The sequence below is a fragment of the Macaca nemestrina genome, chromosome 20 (genome assembly GCF_043159975.1).
Source record: "Macaca nemestrina isolate mMacNem1 chromosome 20, mMacNem.hap1, whole genome shotgun sequence".
NCBI classification, from domain to species: Eukaryota; Metazoa; Chordata; class Mammalia; order Primates; family Cercopithecidae; genus Macaca; species Macaca nemestrina.
The window spans coordinates 6475723-6502953 of NC_092144.1; the positions used below are offsets into that span (position 1 = coordinate 6475723).

Consider the following 27231-nt stretch of genomic DNA (forward strand, 5'->3'; position numbering starts at 1 on the left):
TCGTTTTGTCTTGTGTCTTTATTTATTACAATCTCTCGTCTCCGCACATGGGGAGAACACCCGCTAAGCCCCGTAGGACTGGACCCTACATCGAACTCCTGACCTCAGGTGATTCACCCGTTTCGGCCTCCGAAAGTGCTGGGATTACAGGCACAAGCCACCGCGCCCGGCTGGTCACACGTCTTTATCATTGAGCGACGAAATCAACTCTATATTAAAAGAAATTTAAGAGATCACATTTCATTGCAGACGCTCAAAACAGATGTCATTAGATCCCTTTATATGGCATACACAATAAAATAATTTGATTCCTCCATTTAGCAGGCACCATAAAATAATTTGGTTGCTTTGTAGAACAGGCACCAACAAAATAACGAGGTCCCCTCATGCAACATGCACCATAAAATAATTTGACAGGATGGTGGGTGCTCTTCTATTTTGGGGCCTATTTTACCAACTTCATTAAGGAATATCTTGTGTACAACAAATGGCATCCTTTGGCAGTGTACAATGTGACGTTTTGACAAGCACTGCTACAATGCTACAGTAAAAAAATATAGATCAGTCCGGGCGCAGTGGCTCATGCCTGTAATCCCAGCACTTTGGAAGGCCGAGGCGGGTGGATCACTCGAGGTCAGGAGTTGGAGACCAGCCTGACCAACATGGTGAAACCCCGTCTCTACTAAAAATGCAAAAATTAGCTGGGCATGGTGGTGCATGCCTGTAATCCCAGCTACTTGGGAAGCTGAGGCAGGAGAATTGCTTGAACCCAGGCGGAGGAGGTTGTAGCGAGCAGAGATTGCGCCACTGCACTCCAGCCTGGGCTACAGAATAAGACCCCGTCTTAAAAAATATGCATAGATCATTTCTATCATCCCCCTAAATCCCCTGGGACCCTCTTGTAATTCATCCCTCCCTGCACCCCTGGCCCTGGGTAACAGCTGATTTGCTTCCTCTACCGCTAACCATATGTGGTTTGTGTTTTCTAGAATTTCAAATACGTAGGCTTAGAGTGGTTAATTTTACGTGTCAACCTGTCTAGACTGTGGGAAGGTATTTTTCAGTTATGATTAATGTTTATAGTCAGTTGACTTTCAGTAAATTAGATGACTCTCTATAACGTAAGTGGGCCACTTCTAATCAGTTGGATTCCTTAGGAGCAAAGACAAGTTTCCCGAAGAAGAAGGAATTCTGACTTCAAACTTTAACATAGAGGTTTAGAAATTATGCCTGTGAATTGCAACGAAAGCAAAAATTGACCAATGGGATCTAATTAAACTAAAGAGCTTCTGCACAGCAAAAGAAACTGTCATCAGAGTGAACAGGCAACGGCCGGGCCTGGTGACTCATACCTGTAATCCCAGCACTTTGGGAGGCTGAGGAGAGTGGATCACGAGGTCAGGAGTTCGAGACCAGCCTGGCCAACATGGTGAAACCCTGTCTTTACTAAAGATACAAAAATTAGCCAGGCGTGGTGGTGGGTGCCTGTAATCCCAGCTACATGGGAGGCTGAGGCAGGAGAATTGCTTGAACCCAGGAGGCAGAGGTTGCAGTGAGCCGAGATTATGCCACTGCACTCTAGCCTGGGTGACAGAGCAAGACTCCATCTCAAACAAACAAAAAATTAACTGGGCATGATGGCACATGCCTGTAGTTCTAGCTACTGGGGTGGCTGAGGTGGGAGGATCACTTGAGCCCAGGAGGCTGAGGCTGCAGTGAGCCGAGATTGTGCCATTGCACTCCAGCCTGAGCAACAGAGCAAGACTCTGTCTCAAAAAAACAAAAACAAAAACAAAAACACAAAAAAACAAAACCAAAAGCAACAAACAAATAAAAAACAAGTGACCAGGCAACCTACAGAGTGGGAGAATATCTTTGCAATTTATCCGTCTGACAAAGGTCGAATATCCAGAATCTACAAGGAACTCAAACAAATTTACAAGAAAAAAACAAACAACACCATTGAAAAGTGGGCAACGGATATGAACAGACACTTCTCAAAAGAAGACATTCATGCAGTCAACAAACATATGAAGAAAAGCTCAACATCAATGATCATTAGAGAAATGCAAATTGAAACCACAGTGAGATTCCATCTCATGCCAGTCAGAATGACCACTATTAAAAAGTCAAGAAACAATAGATGCTGGTGAGGTTGCAGAGAAATAGGAATGCTTTTACACTGTTGGTGGAAGTACATTAGTTCAGCCATCATGGAAGATGGTGTAGCGATTCCTCAAAGATCTAGAACCGGAAATACCATTTGACCCACCAATCCCATTACTGCAAATATACCCAAAGGAATATAAATCATGCTATTACAAAGATATATGTATGCCTACGTTCACTGCAGCACGACTCACAATAGCAAGGACATGGAATCTACCCAAATGCCCATCAATGATAGACTGGATTAAAAAAATGTGGTACATATACACCATGGAATACTATGCAGCCATAAAAAGGAATGAGATAGTGTCCTTTGCAGGGACATGGATGAAGCTGGAAGCCATTATCCTCAGCAAACTAATGCAAGAACAGAAAACCAAATACCACATGTTCTCACTTAGAGTGGGAGCTGAAAAATGAGAACACATGGACACAGGAAGGGGAACAACACACACTGGGGCCTGTCAGGGAGTGGGATTGGGAGAGGGAGAGTATTAGGAAAAATAGCTAACACATGCTGGGCTTAATACCTAGGTGACAGGATAATAGGTGCAGCAAACCACCATGGCACATGTCTACCTGTGTAACAAACCTGCACATCCTGCACATGTACCCCAGAACTAAAAATACAAATTTAAAAAAAATTTTTAAAAAGAAACAAGGCTGGATGTAGTGGCTCACACCTGTAATCCCAGCACTTTGGGAGGCCAGGGCGGGTGGATCACCTGAGGTCAGGAGTTCAAGAGCAGCTTGGCCAAAGTGGTGAAACCCCATTTTTAGTCTCTACTAAAAATATAAAAGTTAGCCAGGCGTGGTGGTGCACGCTTGTAATCCCAGCTACTCGGGAGGCTGAGGTGGGAGAATCACTTGAACTCAGGAGGCAGAGGTTACAGTGAGCCAAGATCATGCCATTGCACTCCAGCCTCGGCGACAGAGTGAGACTTTGTCTCAAAAAATGAATAAAATAAATTTTAAAAAAAGAAAGAAATTCTGCCTGTGCTTTAAGCCTTTGGGCTCAAGACTACAGTATCACCTCTTACCTGAATCTGTAGCCTGTCAGATTGCCCTAGGGAATTTGGACTTGTAACCTCTACAATCCCATGAGCCAATTCCTTAAAATCACTCTCTCTTTCTCTGACTCTCTGTCTCCCCCTCTCTGTCTCTCTTTCTGTCTCTCTGTCTCTCCTCTTAGTTTTGTTTTTCTGGGGAACCTTGAATAATACAAGATCCTTTTAGTTTATTCCCTCTTTGCGTCTGGCTTCTTTTCTTGCTTTTTTCAAAAATTTGCATGAATATGTGGGGTACAAGGCCAGTTTTGGTACATGGATGTACCACTTAGTGGTGAAGTCTGGGCTTTTAGTGTAGCCATCACCCGAGCCATATACATTGCACCCACTAAGTAATTTCTCATCCCTCACTCCCCTTCCACCCTTCCAAGTCCCCAGTGTCTATTATTCTACACTCTACGTCCATGTGCATGCATTATTTAGCTCCTATTTGTAAGTGAGACTATGTGGTATTTGACTTTCTGTTTCTGAGTTGTTTTACTTAAGATAACGGGCCTTCGGTTCCATCCAAGTGTTGCAAAAGACAAGATATCATTCTTTTTTTATGGCTGAGTAGTATTTCACGGTTCATATATGTGGGTGTTCGGTCAGAGTGGTGGGAAAAACTATAAGGAAAGGACTCAAACCTTCTGAAAGTTCGGAATATTCTGCAGAGCCCTGGGGGAAGAATAGCTGAAGGCAACTGTTCTATAACCCTGAGGCAGAGGGCAAGACGTAGGTACAAGGGAATGTGGGCAAATTTGTCTTAAGCAGGCCTGTTTACTTGTGTTGACCAGGAACTGATCTTTGATCATCTGCGTATGTGATGTTCCCTGGAATGGGAAGAATAAATGTTAATTACCTGCGGGTTGTGTGTGCTCCATGTTTTCGGCATTGTGCCCACACTGAATAAATGCAAGCAGCTCCAACTTCTCAGGGCTGCTCTCTGGCTGCTAGAGCCAGGCAGTCACCTAGCTGCTCTTACACTGCATACCTGTGTCTGAGTACTCATTTCGTCCCGTCAGCCAGGGTTTGCGGGACAGACCCAGGACATATCCACCACATTTTCTTTATCCAGTTCCCTGCAGATAGACACTTGGACTGATTCCACATCTTTGCTCTTGTGAATAGTGCTGTGATAAAACCACAAGTGTGGGTATCTTTTTGAGAAAGTGATTTCTTTTCATCTGGGTAGTGACCTAGAAGTGGGACCGTCAGAATGGCTTCTCAATTTTTTTTGTTTTTGTTTTTAGGGATGGGGGTCTTCCTCTGTCACTCAGGCTGGAGTGCAGGGGTGCAATTATGGCTCATGGCAGCCTCGAACTCTTGGGCTCAAGCGATCCTCCCACCTCAGTCTTCCAAATAGCTGGAACTACAGACTTGTAGTAATTTTTGTATTTTAGCAGAGATGGGGTTTCTCCATGTTGGCCAGGCTAGTCTTGAATTGCTGACCTCAAGCGATCCACCTACCTCAGCTTCCCAAAGCGCTGGGATTACAGACGTGAGCCATCACGCCAGGCTCCCTCTTATTTTTGCTCTGTATCCTTTCACTGTAATAGATCGTAGCCATTAGCATGACTGTATGCTGAGTCTTCTTAGAGAATCATTGAGTTTGGGGAGAGGAGTCTTGGGGATTCCTGAGAAACCACCCCTACCTTTAAAGAAAGAGCCTTAGGAGTCATAGATAAACCATGAAGTCTTTGGAGGATGATGAGGTCTTTGCATCCACCTCCCTCTTAGAAACCCTGATTCTTTTCTCCAGCAAAAGGGCAGCTGCTATTCACTTCTCACCCCCTCAAGAATCGTGGTCTTCTTTCTGGGGCAGCGGGGTAGGGATGCAAAGGTTAGTAGATTCATCCATTTCTCTTCCCTTTTTTTTCCTCATTTGTTTCTTTATTTTCTAGGATACAACAGCCAATGAAATTATTTCCCTGCCCTGAGAAAATGCTCAGTCTTTTGAGGGAAACAGACATTCAAGCAAGTATAGATAATACCGACTATGGTGATCGGGGGGAGGATGGAGGAGGCACCTCACTCTCAAGTGGAAGTCAAGGAAGGCTTCCTGGAGGAGGTGATATTTATGCAGAAAGGTTGCATAGGATTGGGGTGAATGTGTGTTTCAGACTTGGCGTCGAGAGAACTGGGTGTGGTGGCTCATGCCTGTAATCCCAGCACTTTGGGAGGCTGAGGCAAGAGGATCATTTGAGCCCAGGAGTTTGAGACCAGCCTGAGCAATGAAGCAAGAGCTCATCTATTAAAAAAAAAAAAAAGAAGGGTATAGTAGTATACGCCTGTGGTCTCAGCTACTTAGGAGGCTGAGGTGGGAGGATTGCTTGAACTCAGGCAGTTGAGGCTACAGTGAGCTGTGATTGAGCCATCGCACTCCAGCCTGGGCAACAGAGCAAGACCCTGTCTCAAAAAAAAAAAAAAAAAAAAAGAGAGAGAGTTTGAAGTAGAACTGCTGTGAGGTTTCTTGTGCACAGGTGTTTTTGAGGGAGAAGATCAGGACAGAGCAAGGGAAAGAACTAAGCAAGGAAGTGGTCTCAGCTGGAGTCCAGCCTTAGCTGGATCCCATGGGGAGCCCCGGAGTGTGATTGGCGCCACCAGGTTGATCTCACCCTGGGGGCACGGGGCTGGCCTTCTGCACTTCTGTGACCATCCGTTATGGCTGTGGGCTGGGTCTGAGGGTTTGCACAGCTGAGGAGAAGGGGGAAGCTGTGAGCTATGAGCTACTATAGGCAGCACTCACTCACAGCAGCCCCGGGATGGGTGCACCAACCTGGGAAAGGCCAGCGGGCAGAGCGTTGACTGCACCCACAACAGGGGCTTCAAGTATTTTATAATCACTGGGGGGCTTTTTGTTGTTGTTGTTGTTTTGAGACAGGGTCTCACTCTGTTGCCCAGGCTGGAGTGTAGAGGTGCCATCATGGCTCACTGTGACCTTGACCTCCTGGGCTCAAGCAATCCTCCCGAGTAGCTGGGACTACAGGCATGCACCACTATGCCTGGCTTATTAAAAATTTTATTTTGCAGAGATGGGGTTTCGCCATGTTGCTCAAGCTAGCCTTGAACTCCTGGACTCAAACGATCCTCCCACCTCAGCCTCCTGAGTAGCTGGGACCACAGGTGTGCACCAGCCACTCTGCCCAGGTAATTAAAAAAAAATTTTTTTTTTCTGTAGAGACAGGATCTCAGTATGTTGCCTAGGCTGACCTTGAACTCCTGGGTTCAAGAGATCCTACCACCTTGATTTCTCAAAGGGGTGGGATGACAGGCACGAGCCACTGTGTCTAGCTCATCACTGGAGCTTTAGGGGGAGACCAGAGTCAGACTAAGTAGAGCCTTGAGTGCCGTATTAATAAGCCTGAACTTCATCCTGAGGGCAATAGGGAGCCATGGAAGGGTTTAGACTCTAAGCAGGGCATGGACAGGTTAGGCAGGGATTCCTCAGCTTCCCTGTCCCTTCCCTGCACTCTGTGTGACAGTAAGTGATGTTCCTACAACTCCCCAGGCTTATTTCTTCAATCTTGAGAGTCCCTTGTATTCCCCTTTGCTGGGGAAGTCATTAGGGGTTAGACTTTATAAGCTGCTTGGCCAGAATTGTTGATTTCCTCTTCCATATCCTTCCTCTTCTCATTCTCACACCCCCACCCGCAACCCTGCAGGGCCGCTGCAGGACGGTCTTTATAACCTCGGTCACCTCCGCAGGTTTGAAGGGTATCTGGAGTCTTGGGTCTTCAGGTTCTCACCAGGACCTGAGACCCCGCCTGTGGTAGGTGGGATAAAGGGGCCTCCTCTCCCTCCACGAGGCATCCACAGCCTAATACCTAAAACCCATGGATGTGTTCCCTTCTATGACAAAAGGGACTTTTGCAGATGGGATTCAGTTAAGGACTATAATTTTTTTTGGACGGGCTGGGGGACAGAGTCTTACTCTGCTGCCCAGGCTGGAGTGCAATGGCACGATCTCGGCTCACTGCAACCTCCGCCCAATGTCATTACGAGAATTCTTATGAGAAGGAGACAGGAGGATCAGAGAGAGACAGATGGAAAGATAGAGATGGAGAGATAGAGATATACAGAGAGAGAGAGAGAGAGAGAATAAGAGCAACAAGAGAGAGAACAAGACAGAGAACACTGGGCCGGGTGCGGTGGCTCACACCTGTAATCCCAGCACTTTGGGAGGCCGAGGCAGGTGGATCCCCTGAGGTCAGAAGATCGAGGCCAGCCTGGCCAATATGGTGAATGAAACCCCACCTCTTCTAAAAATACAAAAGTTAGCCAGGCATGGTGGCAGATGCCTGTAATCCCAGCTATCCTCGGGAGGCTGAGGCAGGAGAATCGCTTGAACCCGACAGGAGGAGGTTGCAGTGAGCCGAGACTGTACCACTGCACTCCAGCCTGGGTGACAGAGTGAGACTCTGTCTCAAAAAAAAAGAAGAAAAGAGAGAATGAAAGAGCAAGAGGGAGGGAAAAGTGAGAGAATAAGCAAGAGAGAGAACTAGAGAGAGACAGAGAGAAAAAGAGAGAGGGAGAGCGAGAGAGAGAATGAGAGAGCAAGAGGGAGGGAAAATGAGAGAGAACAAGAACAAGAGATTTAGAGTACGCAAGAGACATTTGAAGCTGCTAGCTGCTGGCTTTGCATGGGAAGGAAGGGACGGTGAGCCAGGGCATGCGGGTTGCCTCCAGAAGCTGGAAAAGACAAGGAACGGATTCTGCCCTGGAACCTCGGGAAGGAGTGCAGCCCTGCTGGTATCTTGGTTTCAGTCCCATAAGACTCGAGAGGACTCTGACCTCCGGATCAATCGTATACTTAATCTTTGTTTTCCCCAAGCTGCCGGGTCCGTGGCCAACCTCATCCCATCCCCATCCCCAGGAGGGATCTGAGCTTGCTTGCAAAACCTTCCAACTCTTTAGCCCAGCCTGCAAATGTCAACTCCTTCTTCTGTCTCAAACTCCCCTGCTACATCCAGACAGTCCCCAAATTCGGTTGTTCCTGTCTCCTAAATTCTTCTCCGTCACTACAGCCCCTGCTCCAGACTTCTCTCTCTCCTGGCTATATCCCCAGCCTCCTCCCTGTCTGTTTATCTGTGAGCCCATCCTGTCCAATACCCACCTACAAAACACAGGTGTAAAATTCCAACCTGAGCCTGTGGCTCCCTTGCTGAACCCCCTTTTATTGCCCCGAGGGTAAAGCCTAAACTCTTTCACCCACATTACAAGGTTCTGTCTGATATGAAATTTGCTGGCTTCTCCAATTCAAGTTTTGCTGGTATCAGGATTTTTTTCTAGGAGTAGCTGCGACCATTTAGTATGGTGGAAAAATAATCATGCCAATAATAACTAATAGTATTTAAGCATTTAATCTGTCCCAGGCAAGGTTTTATTATTGTATCACCTTAACCCTCAAACCCTGTGAAGTTAGACACTTTATTTATTTATTTATTGATATATTTATTTATTTTTCAGACAGAGTCTTGCTCTGTTGCCCAGGCTGGAGTGCAATGGCATCATCTCTGCTTACTGCAACCTCCGCCTCCCAGGTTCAAGTGATTCTCCTGCCTCAGCCTCCTGAGTAGCTGGGACACTACAGGCATGTGCCCCCATGCCTGCCTAATTTTTTTGTATTTTTAGTGGAGATGGGGTTTCACCATGTTGCCCAGGCTGGTCTCGAACTCTTGATCTTAGGTGATCCACCCATCTTGGCCTCCCAAAGTGCTGGGATTATAGGCATAAGCCACTGTGCCCGGCCTAAACCTTTGCTCTAAAACTCATTTTTTGTGTCTGCATTTTATTTTATTTTATTTTATTTTATTTTGAGATGGAATCTCACTCTGTTGCCCAGGCTAGAGTGCAGTGGCACTGTCTCAGCTCACTGCAGCCTCCGCCTCCTGGATTCAAGCAATTCTCTGCCTCAGCCTCCGGAGTGGCTGGGATTACAAGCACTTAACACCACACCTGCTGGCTAATTTTTTGTATTTTTAGTAGAAACAGGATTTCACCATCTTGGCCAGGCTGGTCCTGAACTCCTGATCTTGCGATCCATCCTCCTAAGCCTCCCAAAGTGCTGGGATTACAGGTGTGAGCCATGGCGCCTGGCCGTGTCTGCATTTTTTATTTCCTTGGTGTGAGGCAATGAACCTTGGGTATTACCCCAGATGGATGATACTACTTCAATATCTGCCAGTCACTGCAATTTGTTATCAGTGGGATTATATCAACTGCAGCACATTCTATCTGCTTGGAGGCCAGGCCTGAAGTTTCAAGGGGTTGACACCCCCTAGGAGCAAGTCTCAAGTCAACCCATGACTGACAGTAGGTGGGATATAAATACCTCAGCTCCCTCACCCCTCGGTTGGAATAACTGAAGAGTATGTTCCATGCCACTTCCCAGACGTACCTGGGGAGGTTAAGTTCCACTTTCTCACCATGTAACTTGTTTGAAGACACACCCGGTATTGGCTCTTTGCCTTTCCTGTTCCACTTTCTCCTCCAGCTGGCGTTTTCTGGGGTCACCTTCTTGATAAACTATTTTTGCTAGAATCCTTGTCTGAGGGTCTGCCCTTGTGAGACCCTAAGATGTTACCAGAGAGAGTTAGGAAGCTGGGAATGGGGTGGAAGTGTTGCTGTATAGTGGTTAGACAGAGTTGAGATCTGAAGGAAAATAAGATAGTTAAAGCTCTTGACTCTGGAGTCAGAGGGTCCTGGGTTCAAATCTCAGGTTTGAGAGATCTTGGACAAGTTATAGCTCCTCTGCAAGTCTGTCTCCATTTTGTTGGTGAATGGAGGGAGGAAGGGGAATTCCTACTTTACGAGGTTGACATGATAATGAAATTACACTTTGTTGTCAATGTGCCTAGCACAGTGCCTGGTACATGATGGTTGTGATGGCTGTTATACGGGAGACTGGGAAGAGATCCTAAAGGCTGAGATTTGCTTCACTGGAGGCAGGAAGTGGAAGCTCCTTTATTGGGTGCAATGAAAGAAGGTGTTGAGAGATGGGAGATAGATGTTGATGGGAAAGAAAAAGGGAGAGATGGTGGGAAGGAGAGAGAGAGAATGGTACGCATTAGGCAGATTAACTTCTCTTTATTGCAGAGAAAGGGGGGAAATTAGGATTTTCTAGGCTGTCTGCAACTCAGCAAAAAGGGCTGTGATGACCGGGCAGCATTGAGCAACTCTGACTCCGCCTTCCCCTCTTCCCACACCTTCTGGTTACCGAAAACCCAGGGTGTAGAAAAGCTGCTTCTCTTTGAATGACAGAACCACAGCATAATGCGTGGCTTCAACCTGCTCCTTTTCTGGGGTAAGTGTGAGGTTGAATGGGGGGCTAGGGGAGGCCTGGGTTGGAAATAGGCTTCAGGGGAAATGGGAGGGCCATGGATGGTCCAGCCAAGAGATCGTAAGTCCAGGCTGGATACTGCAAACACCTTCATTCGGGGAACTTTTGACAAAATTCCATTGCCCAGGGAAGTCCATCTGTCAGATTAGATTTTTCTCAATAGTCATTCATTTGACCTGTGTTTCCTGAGCACTTCCTGTGTCTTAGGTGCTGTTCTAGGCACTAGAGGGTATAGCAGTGAGAAAAAAAGACTAAGTTCCTGCACTCTTGAGGCTGATATTCTAGTGGGTAGGAGCAGACGGGAAAGAAGGCACAAACAATCATAGTCCACTTAGCACTGCTGTAACTTCTTTAAACATAGAATGTATCCAATTGTCACAACATTTCTATGACATTGGGTTATTATTAGCCCTATTTTGCAGATGAGAAAACTGAGGCAAAGGAGATAAAATAATTTTCCCAAGGCCACTTAGTCAATAAGGGGTAGAGGCAGGATTTCAAGCCAGGCAGTCTGACTGCAGAGTCTGTAAGCTTTTCCATTACACTATGTTGCCCCAAATTATAAGTAAACATAGGAATTTCAGGTAGCGATAAGTGCTATGAAAGAAGTTGTTACAGAATGTGGTTGGGGGTTATGTTGAAGGGAGAAGTCTGGGGTTGAGGAGGGGCAATTCGAGCTGAGTCCTGAACAATGAGATAGACCCTTCCTGTGCTCTTATTTCTCTTTCTTCAGGTGTCAGTTTGTCTCAACCTTGTTTATCTTCCATGTTTCTGGTTTTTCTTCTATGTCTTGTGTATTTTGGTCATTGGATCACATTTAAGAATGGAGGATATCGGGGACATATTCTAAGTAGCAAGTATGGGTTTCCTCTGCTGTTGTACAGTGGATCTGAATCCCCTATTTTAACAAGGAGGAAACTGAGGCACAAAGAGATTAAATAACTTCCTCAAGGCCACACAATCATTAATTGGTGAAGCCAGATTTTTAAACCCAAGCATTTTGACTCCAGACATTGTATGCCTAAACAGTATGCTGAATTGCCTCTAAAATAATTAATGAATGAGCAGAAGAATTTTTGTTAGTAATAATAGATAGAATTTGGGAGTTTGGATCTGTGGGACCTGTTGACCAGCAGGCTACATTAGAAGAAATAGGTGGCCTGTGGGCATCAAATGTAGGAATGTAGCGTTGTTATTTTGGGGTGTTGGCAATGGTATTAACTGTTAACACTCCTTATTCTGCCCTGAAGCTAATCAGCAAAGAGTTGTGATGATGATAGTGATGATAATGATGGTGATGATCATGATGGTGGTGGTGATAATAGTGATGATGAAGATGGTAATGATTATGGTGATGGTGATGATGATGATGATGAGGATGATAATGGTGATGATAGGGATAATGAAGATGATGATGGTGATGATGGTGTGATAATGACCATGAAGATGGTGATGATGGTGATGATGGTGGTGATGATGGTGATAATGTTGATGGTGATGATGATAATGGTGATGATGGCAATTATAATGGTGATGATGATGATGGTGATGATGAAGATGATGATGGTGATGATGACAGTGATAATGATAGAGATAATGATGATGGTGCAGGAGACCTAAATGCTGCAGGGCTGCATTGCCTTTAAACATTAAAAAATGGGCTGGGTGCGGTGGCTCACGCTTGTAATCCCAGCAGTTTAGGAGGCTAAGGCAGGCGGATCATGAGGTCAGGAGATCGAGACCATCCTGTCCAACACAGTGAAACCCTGTCTCTACTAAAAATACAAAAATTAGCTGGGCGTGGTGGCATGTGCCTGTAATCCCAGCTACTCGGGAGGCTGAGGCAGGAGAATAGCTTGAACCAGGGAGTTGGAGGTTGCAGTGAGCCTAGATCCCACCCCTGCACTCCAGCCTGGCAACAGAGCGAGACTCCATCTCAAAAAAAAAAAGAAAAAAAGAAAAGAAAGGAAAAGAAAAGAAAAATGAACTGCCCTACCCTGTCACGAAATTTTAATACTATAGACACACTGTATATCTATATATGTATTTTCTGTATATACATATGTATCTTATACATAAAAGAGTGAGCTTAAAAAAATCTCTTCCTGAGAACCAAGTTTGAGTCCTTTGGGGGAGATATCACCCCTTTTGAGAATGCATGCTTTAATGTATGCTTTAGAAAATCAACTGGAACTTTTTTTTTTTTTTTTTAGAGACAGGGTCACCTAGGCTGGAGAGTAGTGGCATGATCTTGGTTCACTGCAGTCTCAATCTCCTGGGCTCAAGCAATCCACCCACCTCAGCATCCTGAGTAGCTGGGACTACAAGGAGTCACCGCCACCCAGCTAATTAAAAAAGTTTTTTTTTGGTAGAGACGAAGTCTCACTGTGTTGCCCAGGCTGGTCTCAAACTGCTGGTCTCAAGTGATCCTCCCAACTTGGCCTCCTGAGTAGCTGGGGCTATAGGCATGTGCCACTATGCCCAGATAGTTTTTGTATTTTTTGTAGAGATGGAGTTTTGCCATATTGTCCAGGCTGGTCTTGAACTCCTGGTCTCAAGGAATTTACCCACCTTGGCCTCCCGAAGTGCTGGGATTACAGGTGTGCACCATAGTGCTTAGCCTGGAACTATTTAATCAAAAAGAAAAAGAAGATAAAGACAGACAAAATGAAAAGCAAAAACAAAGTGCAGAAAACCAGGAACGGTCATTGTTAAGCTTATGCAAAATAGTGTATGTTTGTTCCTTTTTTTTTTTTTTTTTTTTTTTTTTTTTTGAGACGGAGTCTTGCTCTGTGCCCCAGGCTGGAGTGCAGTGGCGCGATCTCGGCTCACTGCAAGCTCCGCCCCCCCGGGTTCACGCCATTCTCCTGCCTCAGCCTCCCGAGTAGCTGGGACTACAGGCGCCTGCCACCTCGCCCGGCTAATTTTCTTGTATTTTTAGTAGAGACGGGGTTTCACCGTGTTAGCCAGGATGGTCTCGATCTCCTGACCTCGTGATCCGCCCGTCTCGGCCTCCCAAAGTGCTAGGATTACAGGCTTGAGCCACCGCGCCCGGCCTGTTTGTTCCTTAACTAGGTTTGTCATCTAGCCTCTTCAAACCTGTTTCCGTGGGGCCAAGCCAGGAGTAATTTTGCAGATTGAGCCCAAAAGGTTTTCTTTTGGTGGTTCATGGTGATTTTCTTTTCTCTCTTCACAGGATGTTGTGTTATGCACAGCTGGGAAAGGCACACAGGACCCACACTGAAACCAACGACGAAGGGTAAGTTGGCCAGAGAGAATGCAGATACCGGAAGGGGTGGAGAACGTTTTCTCCCCAGGAAATATCCCAGGAAGCTGAGCCTCATCCAGATGCTTGCTGGGAGCTAGTTAGTGGCAGAGCAAGGGTTAATATGCAGGTCTCCTGATTCTCACTTCAGGATCTTTCCTTTGTACTTAGAATAGCTGTGTGATCTCAGATAAGTCACCTAACCTCCCTGAACTTCAGTTTCCCAAGCTGTGAAATACAGATAACAATAGGGATGTTGTGAAACTTAACTTCAAAGAGGTAGCTTTGGAAACCACCTGAGATAGATAGATAGATAGATAGATATAGTGTGTGTATATATAATGTAGTATATATTTTTAAATATTAATATATATTTAAATATATAAAATATATCCACTACATATTTATATTAAATGCATACATTATATATTATTAGTATATAACATATATTTTATTAATATATAAATATATTTTATATGTTTTATAAATATAATATATATGTTTTATATATTGTTTACATATAAAATATATTTTAAAAATAAAATAAAAGCAAGGAGAGGAGGAGGAGGAAAAGGAGGAGGAAAGGGAGCGAAAAGAAGAGGGCATCGAGAAATTGTAAAAATGTGGAACCAACCCAAATGCCCATCAGTCAACAAGTGGATAAAGAAACTGTAGGCTGGGCACACTGGCTCACGCTATAATTTCAGCGCTTTGGGAGGCCGAGCCAGGCAGATCACTCGAGGCCAGGAGTTCAAGACCAGCCTGGCCAAGATGGTGAAACCCCCATCTCTACTAAAAACGCAAAAATTAGCTGGGCATGATGGCACATGCCTGCAATCCCAGCTACTCAGGAGGCTGAAGCAGGAGAATTTTATATATAAAATAGATATTAATAATAATAATATATAATGTATTATATAATGATATAACAATATATGATATATAAAATATTATATATTATACAATAATAAATCATTTATATAATATATTACATAACTTTAATATATAATGTATTGTATTATTAAAATACATATTAATAGTATTCATATATTAATAATATATAGCATATTATATATTAATAATATATAATGTATAATATAATACATGATTAATATATAAAACATATTTTATATATTATTAGTCGAGTGTGGTGGTGCGTGCCTGTAGTCCCAGCTACTTGGGAAGCTGAGGCGGGAGGATTGCTTGAGCCTGGGGGTTTGATGCTGCAGTCCTCGAACACCCAGGCTGGAGCACAGTGGTGCTACCATGGCTGACTTCTGCCTCGAACCCCCAGGCTCAAGCGATCCTCCCGCCTCAGCTTCCCGAGTAGCTGGGACTACAGGCACGCACCACCAAACTCGACTAATTTTCTTGATTTTTTAAAATAGTAGAGATGGGGTCTTGCTATGTTGCCTAGGCTAGTCTCAAACTTCTGGGCTCAAACAATCCTCTCACCTCAGCCTCCCAAATTGTTGGGATTACAGGCATGAGCCACTGTGTCCAGCTGGCTCCTGAAATATTTATAGGGACTTTTAAGATATCTTTTTCCCCATTCACGTCTTTGCTTTCTGAGAACTCAACCAACCAATTTGGTAATTAAAAAGTAAACATTACTGTTTTGCTCTTATTGTGTGTCTGGTGCTAAAGCATCTCCAGTTCTCCTAAATGAGATGAAATCTTTCTCAAATGGGTTGGGAGTAGTCACATCCATATACGTGGAAAAGAGAAAATTCCATTAAAACATTTCCAAAAAGATTATCTTTGATAAAACAGCCATCATTATTATTGATCCCAGAAAGCCCTTGGAGGGTGGGGAAGAGGCTGTATTAATCTTTATACCTCTGGAACTCAGCCAGGATCTGGAAGCATGTAGGCAAGTAACGTGGGTAAATAAAAAAAGGAATAGACCGGGCATGGTGGCTCATGCCTGTAAACCCAGCGCTGTGGGAGGCCTAAGCCTTGGATTGCTTGAATCTATTGTGTCATTCTTATGTCTTTGCATCCTCATAGTTTAGCTCCCATTTATGAGTGAGACCATATAGGGTTTGGTTTTCCATTCCTGAGTTATTTCACTTAGAATAATGGTCTTCAGTCTCATCCAGGTTGTTGCAAATGCCATTAATTCATTCTTTTTTATGGCTGAGTAGTGTTCTGTCATGCATGTATGTATGTATGTGTGTGTGTGTGTGTGTGTGTGTGTGTGTGTGTGTATATATCACAGTTTCCTTTTTTTTTTTTTTTTTGATGGAGTCTCACTTCGTCACCCAGGCTGAAGTGCAATGCCACGATTTCAGCTCACTGAAACCTCCGCTTCCTGGGTTCAAGTGATTCTCCTGCCTTGGCCTCCCAGGTAGTTGGGATTACAGGCATGTGCCACCACACCTGGCTAATTTTTGCATTTTTAGTAGAGATGGGGGTTTCACCATCTTGGCCAGGCTGGTCTCAAACTCCTGACCTCAAGAGATCTGCCCGCCTCGGCCTCCCAAGGTGCTGGGATTACAGGTGTAAGCCACCATGTCCGGCCTACAGTTTCTTTATCCACTTGTTGATTGATGGGCATTTGGGTTGGTTCCACATTTTTGCAATTTCTCAATGTCCTCTTCTTTTTCCTCCCTTTCTTCCTCCTCTTCCTCCCCCTCCTCCTCTCCTTCCTTTCCCTCCTCCTTTTCCTCCTCCTCCTCTTTGTCTTTGGGGTCTTTAAAAATTAAATCATCCTTTGGAAGTTAGTAATGAAGACTGAATTTAAACAGAGGCAGGATTCTGACAAACCCACTTTTTTTGATGCTTTATTTAATCTGCATAGTAACAGAGAACACATCTAAAGTATGGTAAACAACACTACAGAAAAAAAATGTGCTGGTTTAAAAAACCTTTCTTTACCCTGTTTTGTCTGTTTGTTTCTTTTTCCTCCCATGCTTGCATTTGATAAAAGAGCTATTATTTTCCTGCATTATGATAAACTTTAAATTTATCCTGGTATGGTTTGGCTGTGTCCCCACCTAAATCTCATCTTGAATTGTAGCTCCCAGAATCCCCATGTGTCAGGGAAGAGACCCAGTGGGAGCTAATTGAATCATGGGGGCAGGTTTTCCCATGCTGTTCTTGTGATAGCATCTCGTGAATAAGTCTCATGAGATCTGATGGTTTGATAAAGGGTAGTTCCCCTGCACACGCTCTTGCCTGCTGCCATGTAAGACATGCCTTTGCTCTTCCTTCACCTTCCACCATGATTGTGAGGCCTCCCCCGCCAAGCTGAACTGTCAATCAAGTAAACTCCTTTCCTTTATAAATTACCCAGTCTTGGATAGGTCTTTATTAGCAGCGTAAGAACAGATGGATACAATCCCAACTTACTTTTTTCTGAAAATTATTTATGTTCTATTTTTTTTAAAGACATGAGCTGTCCCTCGTAGGTTTTTTTTTTTTTTTTTTTTGAGATGGAGTCTCACTCTTGTTCCCCAGGCGGGAGTACAGTGGCACAATTTTGGCTCACTGCAACCTCCACCTCCTGGGTTCAAGCGATTCCCTTGCCTCAGCCTCCTGAGTAGCTGGGATTATAGGCACCTGCCACCACGCCTGGCTAATTTTTGTATTTTTAGTAGAGATGGGCTTTCACCATGTTGGTCAGGCTGGTCTTGAACTCCTGACCTTAGGTGATCTGCCCACCTCAACCTTCCAAAGTGCTGGGATTACAGGCATGAGCCACTGTGCCTGGTCCCTTTGTAGGATTTTTTAAAAAGGGCTTTATTGAGATGGTTAGGAAAATTTTTTCAAGGAAGTGATGTTCCAGTGGACTTAAAGGATGGATGAATTGATGTTACCCAGGCAAAAGGGCAGGGTGGGATACGGCGTGACTGATGGCCAGAACAGTGGGTGCAAAGGTCCTGAGGTTGGAAAGAAGTTGGAGGACCGAGCGAAGGTGAGTGTGACTGATGGCAGAGGGCAGGAGATGAGATGGGGAGGTGAACAGGTACGTAGTCCCGCAAGACTGGGTTGTTATTCTGGACTTGGGTGGGTTTCAGTTGTGAGGGAGAGGGCTAGAGGAAGAGGATGATGGAAAACTCACAAAATGAAGGGACCACAAGTGATAAAATACCGGAAGTCTGCATAGAGAAATGTTGCCTCTGCAGATGAAAGAGGAAGCTGGAAATGAGAAGAGAGATACCATCTGAGGTCTCATGCAGGGAAGGGAAATAAACAAGGCACATTATAGGAGCAAAGAACTTAGATCTCAAAACTGAGTGTATAACATAAACAGGGCGAATAATGTCACAGTCATGATAATCCCTTCCTTCTATTTTTATGATACGTTTTAGTTTTTCCATACTACCAATTGATGTTGGCATTATCGTTGGTTCCTCTCTTTTCACCCCTCACGTCCAATCCATTGGCAAATTTTGTTAGTGTTGCTTTAAAAAGAAAATTCTGAATTGCATTCCCTCCATTACTCCCTTCCGGGTTGTATCCACAGACATTGTTCAACTGGACAAGTGCAGCCACCCCATCCTTGGTCAGTTTGTTTGTGATCTTCTATAGTTCATCTTCCAACCAGTTGCCAGAAGGCTTATGTTAAAACCTTATGCTGTGTCCCTACTCTGCTCTAAATCCTCCCATGACTCCCATCTTTCTTTGATACAAAGCCCAAGTCTACTATTCATAATAGTCAAGATCAAGATGTGGAATCCACCTCAGTGTCCATCAACAGATGAATGGATGAACACAATGTGGTCTGCATACACAACGGATTGCTATTTGGCCATAAAAAGAATGACATTCCACAATTTGGAGCAACGTGGATGAAACTGGAGGTTGTTAAGTGAAATGAGCCAGGCACAGAAAGGCAAATATCACATGTCCTGACTCATATGTAGTTGCCCTATTGTGCCACTGAGCACTGGATCTTATTCCTTCCGTCTAACTGTGGTTTTTGTACCGACTGGTTAATCCCTCATTATCCCGCTTCCCCACTATCCTTCCCAGCCTCTGGTAATTATCATTCTACTCTCTACCTCCGTGAGATAATGATGATGATTATTTTTAGCTCCCACATAGGAATGAGAACATGCAATATTTATCTTTCTGTGCATGGCTTATTTCACTTAACATAATGTCCTCCAGTCTTCCAGTTCCATCTATGTTTCTGCAAATGATAGAATTTCATTATTTCTTTTCTTTTCTTTTCCCTTTCCTTTCCTTTTTCCTTTCCCTTTCCTTTCCCCTTTTCCCTTCCCTTCCCTTCCCTTCCCTTCCCTTCCCTTCCCTTCCCTTCCCTTCCCTTCCCTTCCCTTCCCTTCCCTTCCCTTCCCTTCCCTTCCCTTCCCTTCCCTTCCCTTCCCTTCCCTTCCCTTCCCTTCCCTTCCCTTCCCTTCCCTTCCCTTCCCTTCCCTTCCCTTCCCTTCCCTTCCCTTCCCTTCCCTTCCCTTCCCTTCCCTTCCCTTCCCTTCCCTTCCCTTCCCTTCCCTTCCCTTCCCTTCCCTTCCCTTCCCTTCCCTTCCCTTCCCTTCCCTTCCCTTCCCTTCCCTTCCCTTCCCTTCCCTTCCCTTCCCTTCCCTTCCCTTCCCTTCCCTTCCCTTCCCTTCCCTTCCTTCCCTTCCCTTCCCTTCCCTTCCCTTCCCTTCCCTTCCCTTCCCTTCCCTTCCCCTCCCTTCCCCTCCCCTCCCCTCCCCTCCCCTCCCCTCCCCTCCCCTCCCCTCCCCTCCCCTCCCCTCCCCTCCCCTCCCCTCCCCTCCCCTCCCCTCCCCTCCCCTCCCCTCCCCTCCCCTCCCCTCCCCTCCCCTCCCCTCCCCTCCCCTCCCCTCCCCTCCCCTCCCCTCCCCTCCCCTCCCCTCCCCTCCCCTCCCCTCCCCTCCCCTCCCCTCCCTTCCCTTCCTTTCCTTTCCTTTCCTTTCCTATTTTGATGGAGTTTTGCTCTTATTGCTCAGGCCGGAGTGCAATGGCGTGATCTTGGCTCACTGCAACCTCCACCTCCGTGATTTAAGTGATTCTCCTGCTTCAGCCTCCCGAGTAGCTGGGATTACAGGCATGCGCCACCACACCTGGCTAATTTTTTGTATTTTTAGTAGAGACGGGGCTTTTTCATGTTGGTCAGGCTGGTCTCGAACTCCCGACCGCAAGTGATCCACCCACCTCGGCCTCCCCATGTGCTGGGATTGCCTGTGTGAGCCACCGTGCCCGCCCGATTTCATTATTTCTTATGGCTGAATGCTATTCCATTGAGTATGTATACCACATCTTCCTCACCCATTCATCCACTGATGGACACTTAGGTTGATTCCATCTCTCGCATGCCCACCACAAGAATGACAGCATCAAGTGAGCCTCTTTCCTAGCACCTAGGAGCCTGACCCCACCTGTGATCTTGTCCTTTTGAAGCTCACAGTGTGGTGGTGAAGGTGGCCATGAAGGAGGGAATCACTGAAACAATCAAGCAGTCACAGTTTTGATGAATTCCATAAAAGAAGAGCTCAGGGAGCTATGGAGGAGTCAGGGAAGGCTTCTTGGAGGAAGTGACATTAAAGCAAGATCTGAGAAATGAGTGGAAACTGGCCTGGCAAAGCAGAGGCAGCAGGAACAGCATGTGCAAAGGCCCTGTGGTAGGAAGGCTAGAAATGGAGCGCAAAGAGAAACTGACATGATGAGGCTGAATGATGTGGTTGGGTCTGGTCACTGGGGGCTTTGCAGTTCATGTTGAGTGATTTGAGTTTTATTTCTAAGGAGAACAAAGAGCATTATAGGCAAGGGGTGGAGGTGGGAGGTCGAATGTGCATTCAGAGATGACCATGGTGTGAAGTAGAAGACTGCAGAGGACAATGGGGGTATGTAGAAATGTTGAATTTAGAGGAAGATCTGGATCAGGCAGATGGTGGGGTGATGGTGGGTAATTGTCAAATGTTATTTGGGAGCGGGGATCAACAGGGCTTGGAGGCTCATTAAATGTGGTGGTTAAACAGGCAAACTGAGGTACAGAGACGTGAAATCACTTGTCCCAAGACTGGACTGGCTAGTATAGAGTGTTGATTGCTTTCATAGAAACAAAGTAACTACGAATGAAACAATGCAGATGTTTATTTTTATCCATCTCATAAATCTCCAACTTGAAGATGGAACAGGGTCGTGGAACAACCTTGCCTAGGAGGTCATCCCGTCTCCCAGGTGCCTTTTGCCTTGTTGCCTCTCCAACCTTAGATGTGAGCCTCACCCCCCCATGGTTGGGAATGGATCACCCTACTCTGTCCATCTTCCAGCCCAGGTGAAAAGTGAAAGGAAGTGTAGCGTATGCTCTTTCTTTTCAAGGTCATGATCAGACAGTGAACACATCACTTCTATTCATTCTCCTCAGCCAGATTTTCGCCAGGTGGCCACAGCTAGCTGCGTCTGGCCCACCCTACTCCAGCACTACTTCATCTTAACTTATGTCTTAATTACATCTACAAAGACGCAGTTTCTAAATAAGATGAAATTCACAGGTACCAGAGTTTAGGACTTTAACGTATCTTCTGGGAGGAACACAGTCCAACCCATAACAGCCACCTCCACCCTTGTATGCTGGGCTCCCTTGCAGCCTCACTCTAATGCTCTAATCTTGTCTAAACTTTTCTTTATACACCACCTAGATAATAAATGTAGAGACAGTACCATGTGCCCATCTCATGCCACCTGCACCAGCACTGTGGACAGTTACTATTGTGCTTGCAAACAAGGATTCCTGTCCAGCAATGGACAAAATCACTTCAAGGATCCAGGAGTGGAATGCAAAGGTGAGTTCATATCCCCTCAAACCCTCCAGCATTTGGTAGTAAAATCAAGCAAAAGCGGGCTGGGTATTGAATGTAGGTACTCCCCCACCCCCCTTTTAAAAAATCTGGTTTAATAATCTATACCTTTTAAGTGGAGCATTAGGCCATTTCTGTTCAAGGTTAATATTGATATGTGACGGTTTTGTTCCTGTCACAGCATTACTAGCTAGTGTTGCTAGCAAATGTGACTTACTTATTTCCTTCCTTCTTTCCTTCCTTCCTTCCTTCCTTCTTTCCTTCCTTCCTTCCTTCCTTTCTTCCTTCCTCCCTCCCTCCCTCCCTCCCTTCTTTCCTCCCTCCCTCCCTCCTTCCCTCCCTCCCTCCCTCCCTCCCTCCCTCCCTCCCTCCCTCCCTCCCTTCCTTCCTTCCTCCCTTCCTTCCTTCCTTCCTTCCTTCCTTCCTTCCTTCCTTCCTTTCTTTCTTTCTTCTTCCCCACCCTTCCTCTCTCTGATCGTGTAAATAAATTCCTGGTCACTGTAAAATTTCATGGATGGTTGAGTTTCTTCACAATATGGTGGCTGGATTCCAAGGATAAGCATCCCAAGAGAACAGGTGGAAGGACATCATATTTTTATGACCTAGTGTCACTTCCACCATAGTCACAAGCATGCTCAGATTCCAGATGAGGACATACATTTCATTGCTTGATGGAAAAAGTACCAAAGTCACATTGAATGATGTGCATATGGAATGGGAGATATTGTTTTAACATTTTTTTTTTCAAAATACAGTCTTCCGTGTAGTATAAGCAAATTTGTAACTCTAACTCTCTGTCTAGATGTTGATGAATGTTCTGAAAGCCAGCCCTGCGGTCCTAATTCAGTCTGCAAAAACCTGTCGGGGAGGTACGAGTGCAGCTGTTTACATGGTTTCTCTTCTCCCACTGGAAATAACTGGAAACCAGGAAAGCCAGGCAATTTCTCCTGTACTGGTAATGCTCTCAGACTCCCAGGGATGGGTCTTGGGTGGGGGATGATTTCATGTATTTCTAAACTTAGGCACCCAATTTCTTATCTGCTCACCCTCTTCCACTGCTTCTCAGATATTAATGAGTGCCTCACCGGCAGGGTGTGCCCTGAGCATTCTGACTGTGTCAACTCCATGGGAAGCTACAATTGCAACTGTCAAGTTGGATTCATCTCTAGAAACTCCATCTGTTTATTATTTACCTACTTAATTAATTAAGGGTCATCTCACTGGAAGACCCTATGAGAAAGGCATTTTTCTCATGTAGGGATGAGAAAATTGGGGCTCAGAGAGGTAAAAACATATAGTTGCCTATATCTTTTTCTCTATCCCTTTACTTTGGGCCTGTGGGTGTCTTTACATGTTAGGTAGGTCTCTTGTAGGCAGCACATGGTTAGGTCTTTTTTTTTTTTTTTTTTGTATCTTGTTTAACAATCTATATCTTTTAAGTGGAGCATTAGGCCATTTCTGTTCAAGGTTAATATTGATATTTGAGGGTTTTGCTCCTATCACAGTGTTGCTAGCTAGTTGCTTTGTGATCTCAATTGTGTAAATGCTTTATAGGATCTGTGAACTATATGCAAATGTTAAGTGGAAAGCTGGGATTTGAACTCCTGTCGAGGACCTACTATAAGTCAGATAATGGTATCAGAATATGATGGGGTGCATTGTCTCCAGATTGATATTTCCCCCAGGGGGCAATGGCAAGATCTGGACATATTTTTGATTGTCACAACTGGTGATGGTGGGGAGAGGTGCTGTGTATGCTACAGGCATCTGATGGGAAGAGGTCAGAGATGCTGCTAAACATCCTGTAATGTACAGGAAGGCCCTCACAACCAAGAATAATCTGGCCCTAACTGCCAATAGTGCTGAGGTGGAAAAACCTATTTTGGGCTGGGCGTAGTGGCTCACATCTGTGATACCAGCACTTTGGGAGGCCAAGGTAGACGGATCACTTGAACTTGAAGTTCAAGACTAGCCTGGCAAACATAGTGAAACCTTGTCTCTACTAAAAATACAAAAAATTAGCCAGGCATGGTGGCAGGCACCTGTAATCCCAGCTACTCAGGAGGGTGAGGCAGGAGAATTGCTTGAACCTGGGAGGCGGAGGTTGCAGTGAGCTGAGATCATGTCATTACACTGCAGCCTGGGCAACAGAGAAAGACTCTGTTTAAAAAACAACAACAACAAAACACACAAAACCTATTCTGGGGAGATTCTACAGTCCAAACTTCAGAACTTTCCCCTAAAAGCTATTTGAATTAACACTTGAAAGTTATCTTTAATCAGCCGGGTACGGTGGCTCCCACCTGTAATCTCAGCAGTTTGGGAGGCCAAGGTGGGCTGATCATGAGGTCAGGAGATTGACACCATCCTGGCTAACACAGTGAAACCCCATCTCTACTAAAAATACAAAAAAATTAGCTGGGCATGGTGGTACGTGCATGTAATCGCAGCTACTCAGGAGGCTGAGGCAGAAGAATGGCATGAACCAAGGAGGCAGAACTTGCAGTGAGCCGAGATCGTGCCACTGCACTCCAGCCTGGGCAATAGAGCGAGACTCCATCTCAAAAAGCAAAAGACAGTTGTCTTTAATCTTTTCTCTCCCTTCACATTAAAGCGGTCATCACACCTTGGGGAATCTACCTGCTAAATATGTTTTGAGACTGGGTGTGGTGGCTCACACCTGTAATACCAGCTCTTAGGGAGGCTGAGATGGGAGAATCGCTTAAGACCAAGAGTTTGAGACCAGCCTGGGCAACATAGTGAGACCCTGTTTCTCCAAAAATTTTAGAAAATTAGCCGGGTGTGGTGGCATGTGCCTGTAGTCCCAGCTACTCAAGAGGCTAAGGTGGGAGGATCACTTGAAACTGGGAGGTTGAGGCTGCAGTGCACTGTGCTTGCATCACTGCATTCCAGCCTGGGTGACAGAGCAAGACTTTGTCTCAAAAATAAATATATAAATAAATATGTGTTGAATTCCTTCACTCTTTTCCATCCTTGGTTCAGGCTTGATCATCACTGCAGCAGCCTCCTCTCTAGTCTCACCTTTTTCAGTCTTACTCCCTCCAATCCATCCTCTATACTGCAGCCAGAATTTCCTCACCAAGAGACAAGGGCTCCATCTTCCTGTGTCTGGTGCATTGTTATTCTCCACATTCATTTACAGGGATGATGACTCCATTGAGAAAGGCAAGGAGTGATCAAGCCCTCATTATATCCCCCTGGCTTAGTTTAAAAGATGTTTGAAGTCATCTCTGCCTTTGCTACTCCATTTGTAGCAGTGAGCTATCACTGGGTAACAAATCATCCTAAAAATTACTGTCTAAAAATGACCACCACATATTTAGCTCTTGATTCCATGAGCAGACATTTTAAATGGTCTATTCTAGCCAGATCTTTTGGTCTCAACTGGTCTTGTTCTTGTGTCTGCAGTCAGCTGATCTTGGCTGGACTTTTGTCTTATTGCCTCTCCAAACTTAGGTATGAGCCTCATCCCCATGGTTGGGAATGCATCACCCTACTCTGTCCATCTTCCAGCCCAGGTGAAAAGGGAGAAGAAGTGTAGAGTATGCTGTTTCTTTTCAAGGTCATGACCAGATGGTGCACACATCACTTCTATTCATTCTCCTTAGCCAGATTTTCACCATGTAGCCACACCTAGCTGCAAGAGAAGCTGGGAATGCAGTCCTCAACTGGATTGTTATACTATTACAAGGAGGAGGGAACGGGTCTCACATGTCTGGGGCTCATCTGGGAGGATTCATTTCTTTTTTTGTTTTGTTTTGTTTTTTTTGAGGCGGAGTCTCGCTCTGTCGCCCAGGCTGGAGTGCAGTGGCATCATCTCAGCTCACTGCAACCTCTGCCTCCCAGGTTCAAGCAATTCTCCTGCCTCAGCCTCTTGAGTAGCTGGGATTACAGGCATGTGCCACCGTGCCTGGCTAATTTTTGATTCAGGGCAGGTGAGCCCCAAAGTGGGGTTTACCTCACAAGGGTTCTTGGCTTTGCCCAGGAAAGAATTTAAGGGCAAGCCAGAGGTAGAAGAAAACAGCTTCATTGAAGAGGCAGTGTTACAGTTTTGTAAGTGTTGCAGCTCCTGCAGAGCAGGACTACCTCATAGCAGAGAGCAGCAGCTCAGGGCAGTTTTGCAGTCATTCTTATACCGACTTTTAATCATATGCAGATTAACAGGTGGTTTCTGCAAACATTTCTAGGGAAGGGGTAGTAACTTTTGGGTCATCAGGTCATTACCATAGAAAGGGGAAGTAACTCCCCAATGTTGCCATGTCAATGGTAAACTGACCTGGCACACTGGCGAGCATGCCTTATGGAAAGCTGCTTCCACTCTGTCCTTGTTTTAGCTAGTCCTCAATTTCCTCCAGTGTCCGAGTCCCTCCTCTGGAGTTGAGTCCTGTTTCCTACCTCATTACTAGCTTAACATAATAGAAAGTTATCACTCTCATAACAATTCAATATGGATATACCTGGCCAGTGGGCAGCTTTTCTCCACGTGGTGATAAAGGAATTCAATCTCTCTCCATCTTTTGGTTCCTGCATTCCTTAGAGCTTTGGAGTTCCTGGTTTTAGCCAGTTGAGGTGAAAGAGGGAGGAGAGAAGTTACACTCACTTCTTGACCACCTTGTCCCTGAAATGACATATATTGTGGCTCTCATATTCCACGAGTGAACAGTAGTCACATGACCTCACCTAGACGCAGAGGGTTCTGGGAAATGTAGTCCCTGGCTGGGGTGCCATTTTCTAGTGAAACATGACTCCGTATTTTGCAAAGGGAAGTATGATTTTGTTGGATCACTGACCAACTTGACTCCACACCCATTCTATACCCCACAGACATTGATGAATGCACTGAAATTTGTTCCATCAATTCAACATGCACCAACACTCCTGGGAGCTACTTTTGCACCTGCCACCCTGGCTTTGCACCAAGCAATGGACAGTTGAATTTCACAGACCAAAAAGTGGAATGTAGAGGTGAGCAGAGGGTTTGATGGACAATCCAGAAAAGACATTTCTCTTTGTTCTTCTGGGTTTCTTGATATTCTCCAGTTCTTTGCAGATATTGATGAGTGCCGCCAAGATCCATCAACATGTGGTCCAAATTCTATCTGCACCAATGCTCTGGGCTCCTACAGCTGTGGCTGCATTGCAGGCTTTCGTCCCGATCCAGAAAGCTCCCAGAAAGACGGCAACTTCAGCTGCCAAAGTAATCGTCTCTTCGTATGTGTTGGCAATGGAATCTGTTTCTGGCTTTGACTGGAAAATTCTCATTCTACCCAACCTCAGCATCTTCCTCTTACTGTTGCCTCATCCGCATATTCTGTTTCTTTTCTTCTTCATCCATTTCCTCTTTCAATAAATGATTTTTGGAGTACCTATTAATTAATTAATTAGTTAGTTAAACAGGCCCCTGCAGTAGGCGCTGAAGATTTGGTCCTAAATATGATAGGCATGATTCTTGTCCTCTTGTAGCTTATAGTGTAGGGAAGGAGCCAGAAAACACACACACACAATTATTTAATTATAACTATGAATAAAACAACAAAGAAACATAGTGTGCTTTGAAGTGACTAATAGGATATTGATTATGCTCCAAGCAAACAGTTAAGCAGAAACCTGAAGGAG

The 27231-nt window shown here is 45.1% G+C and overlaps 1 protein-coding gene across 2 annotated transcripts in view; it reads left to right on the forward strand.

The window, feature by feature from the left end:
* The first annotated feature begins 10433 nt into the window (after positions 1 to 10433).
* The window catches only part of LOC105487037 (adhesion G protein-coupled receptor E1), a 51558-nt gene continuing 34760 nt past the window's right edge, over positions 10434 to 27231 (forward strand). For both annotated transcript variants that reach the window (XM_071085946.1, XM_071085947.1), the window contains exons 1-6: positions 10434 to 10521; positions 13754 to 13816; positions 21436 to 21579; positions 22397 to 22549; positions 26440 to 26580; positions 26666 to 26812. In XM_071085946.1, coding sequence (XP_070942047.1) covers positions 10491 to 10521; positions 13754 to 13816; positions 21436 to 21579; positions 22397 to 22549; positions 26440 to 26580; positions 26666 to 26812 — 679 coding nt within the window. In that variant the 5' untranslated portion in view covers positions 10434 to 10490. The remainder of the gene's footprint in view (positions 10522 to 13753; positions 13817 to 21435; positions 21580 to 22396; positions 22550 to 26439; positions 26581 to 26665; positions 26813 to 27231) is intronic.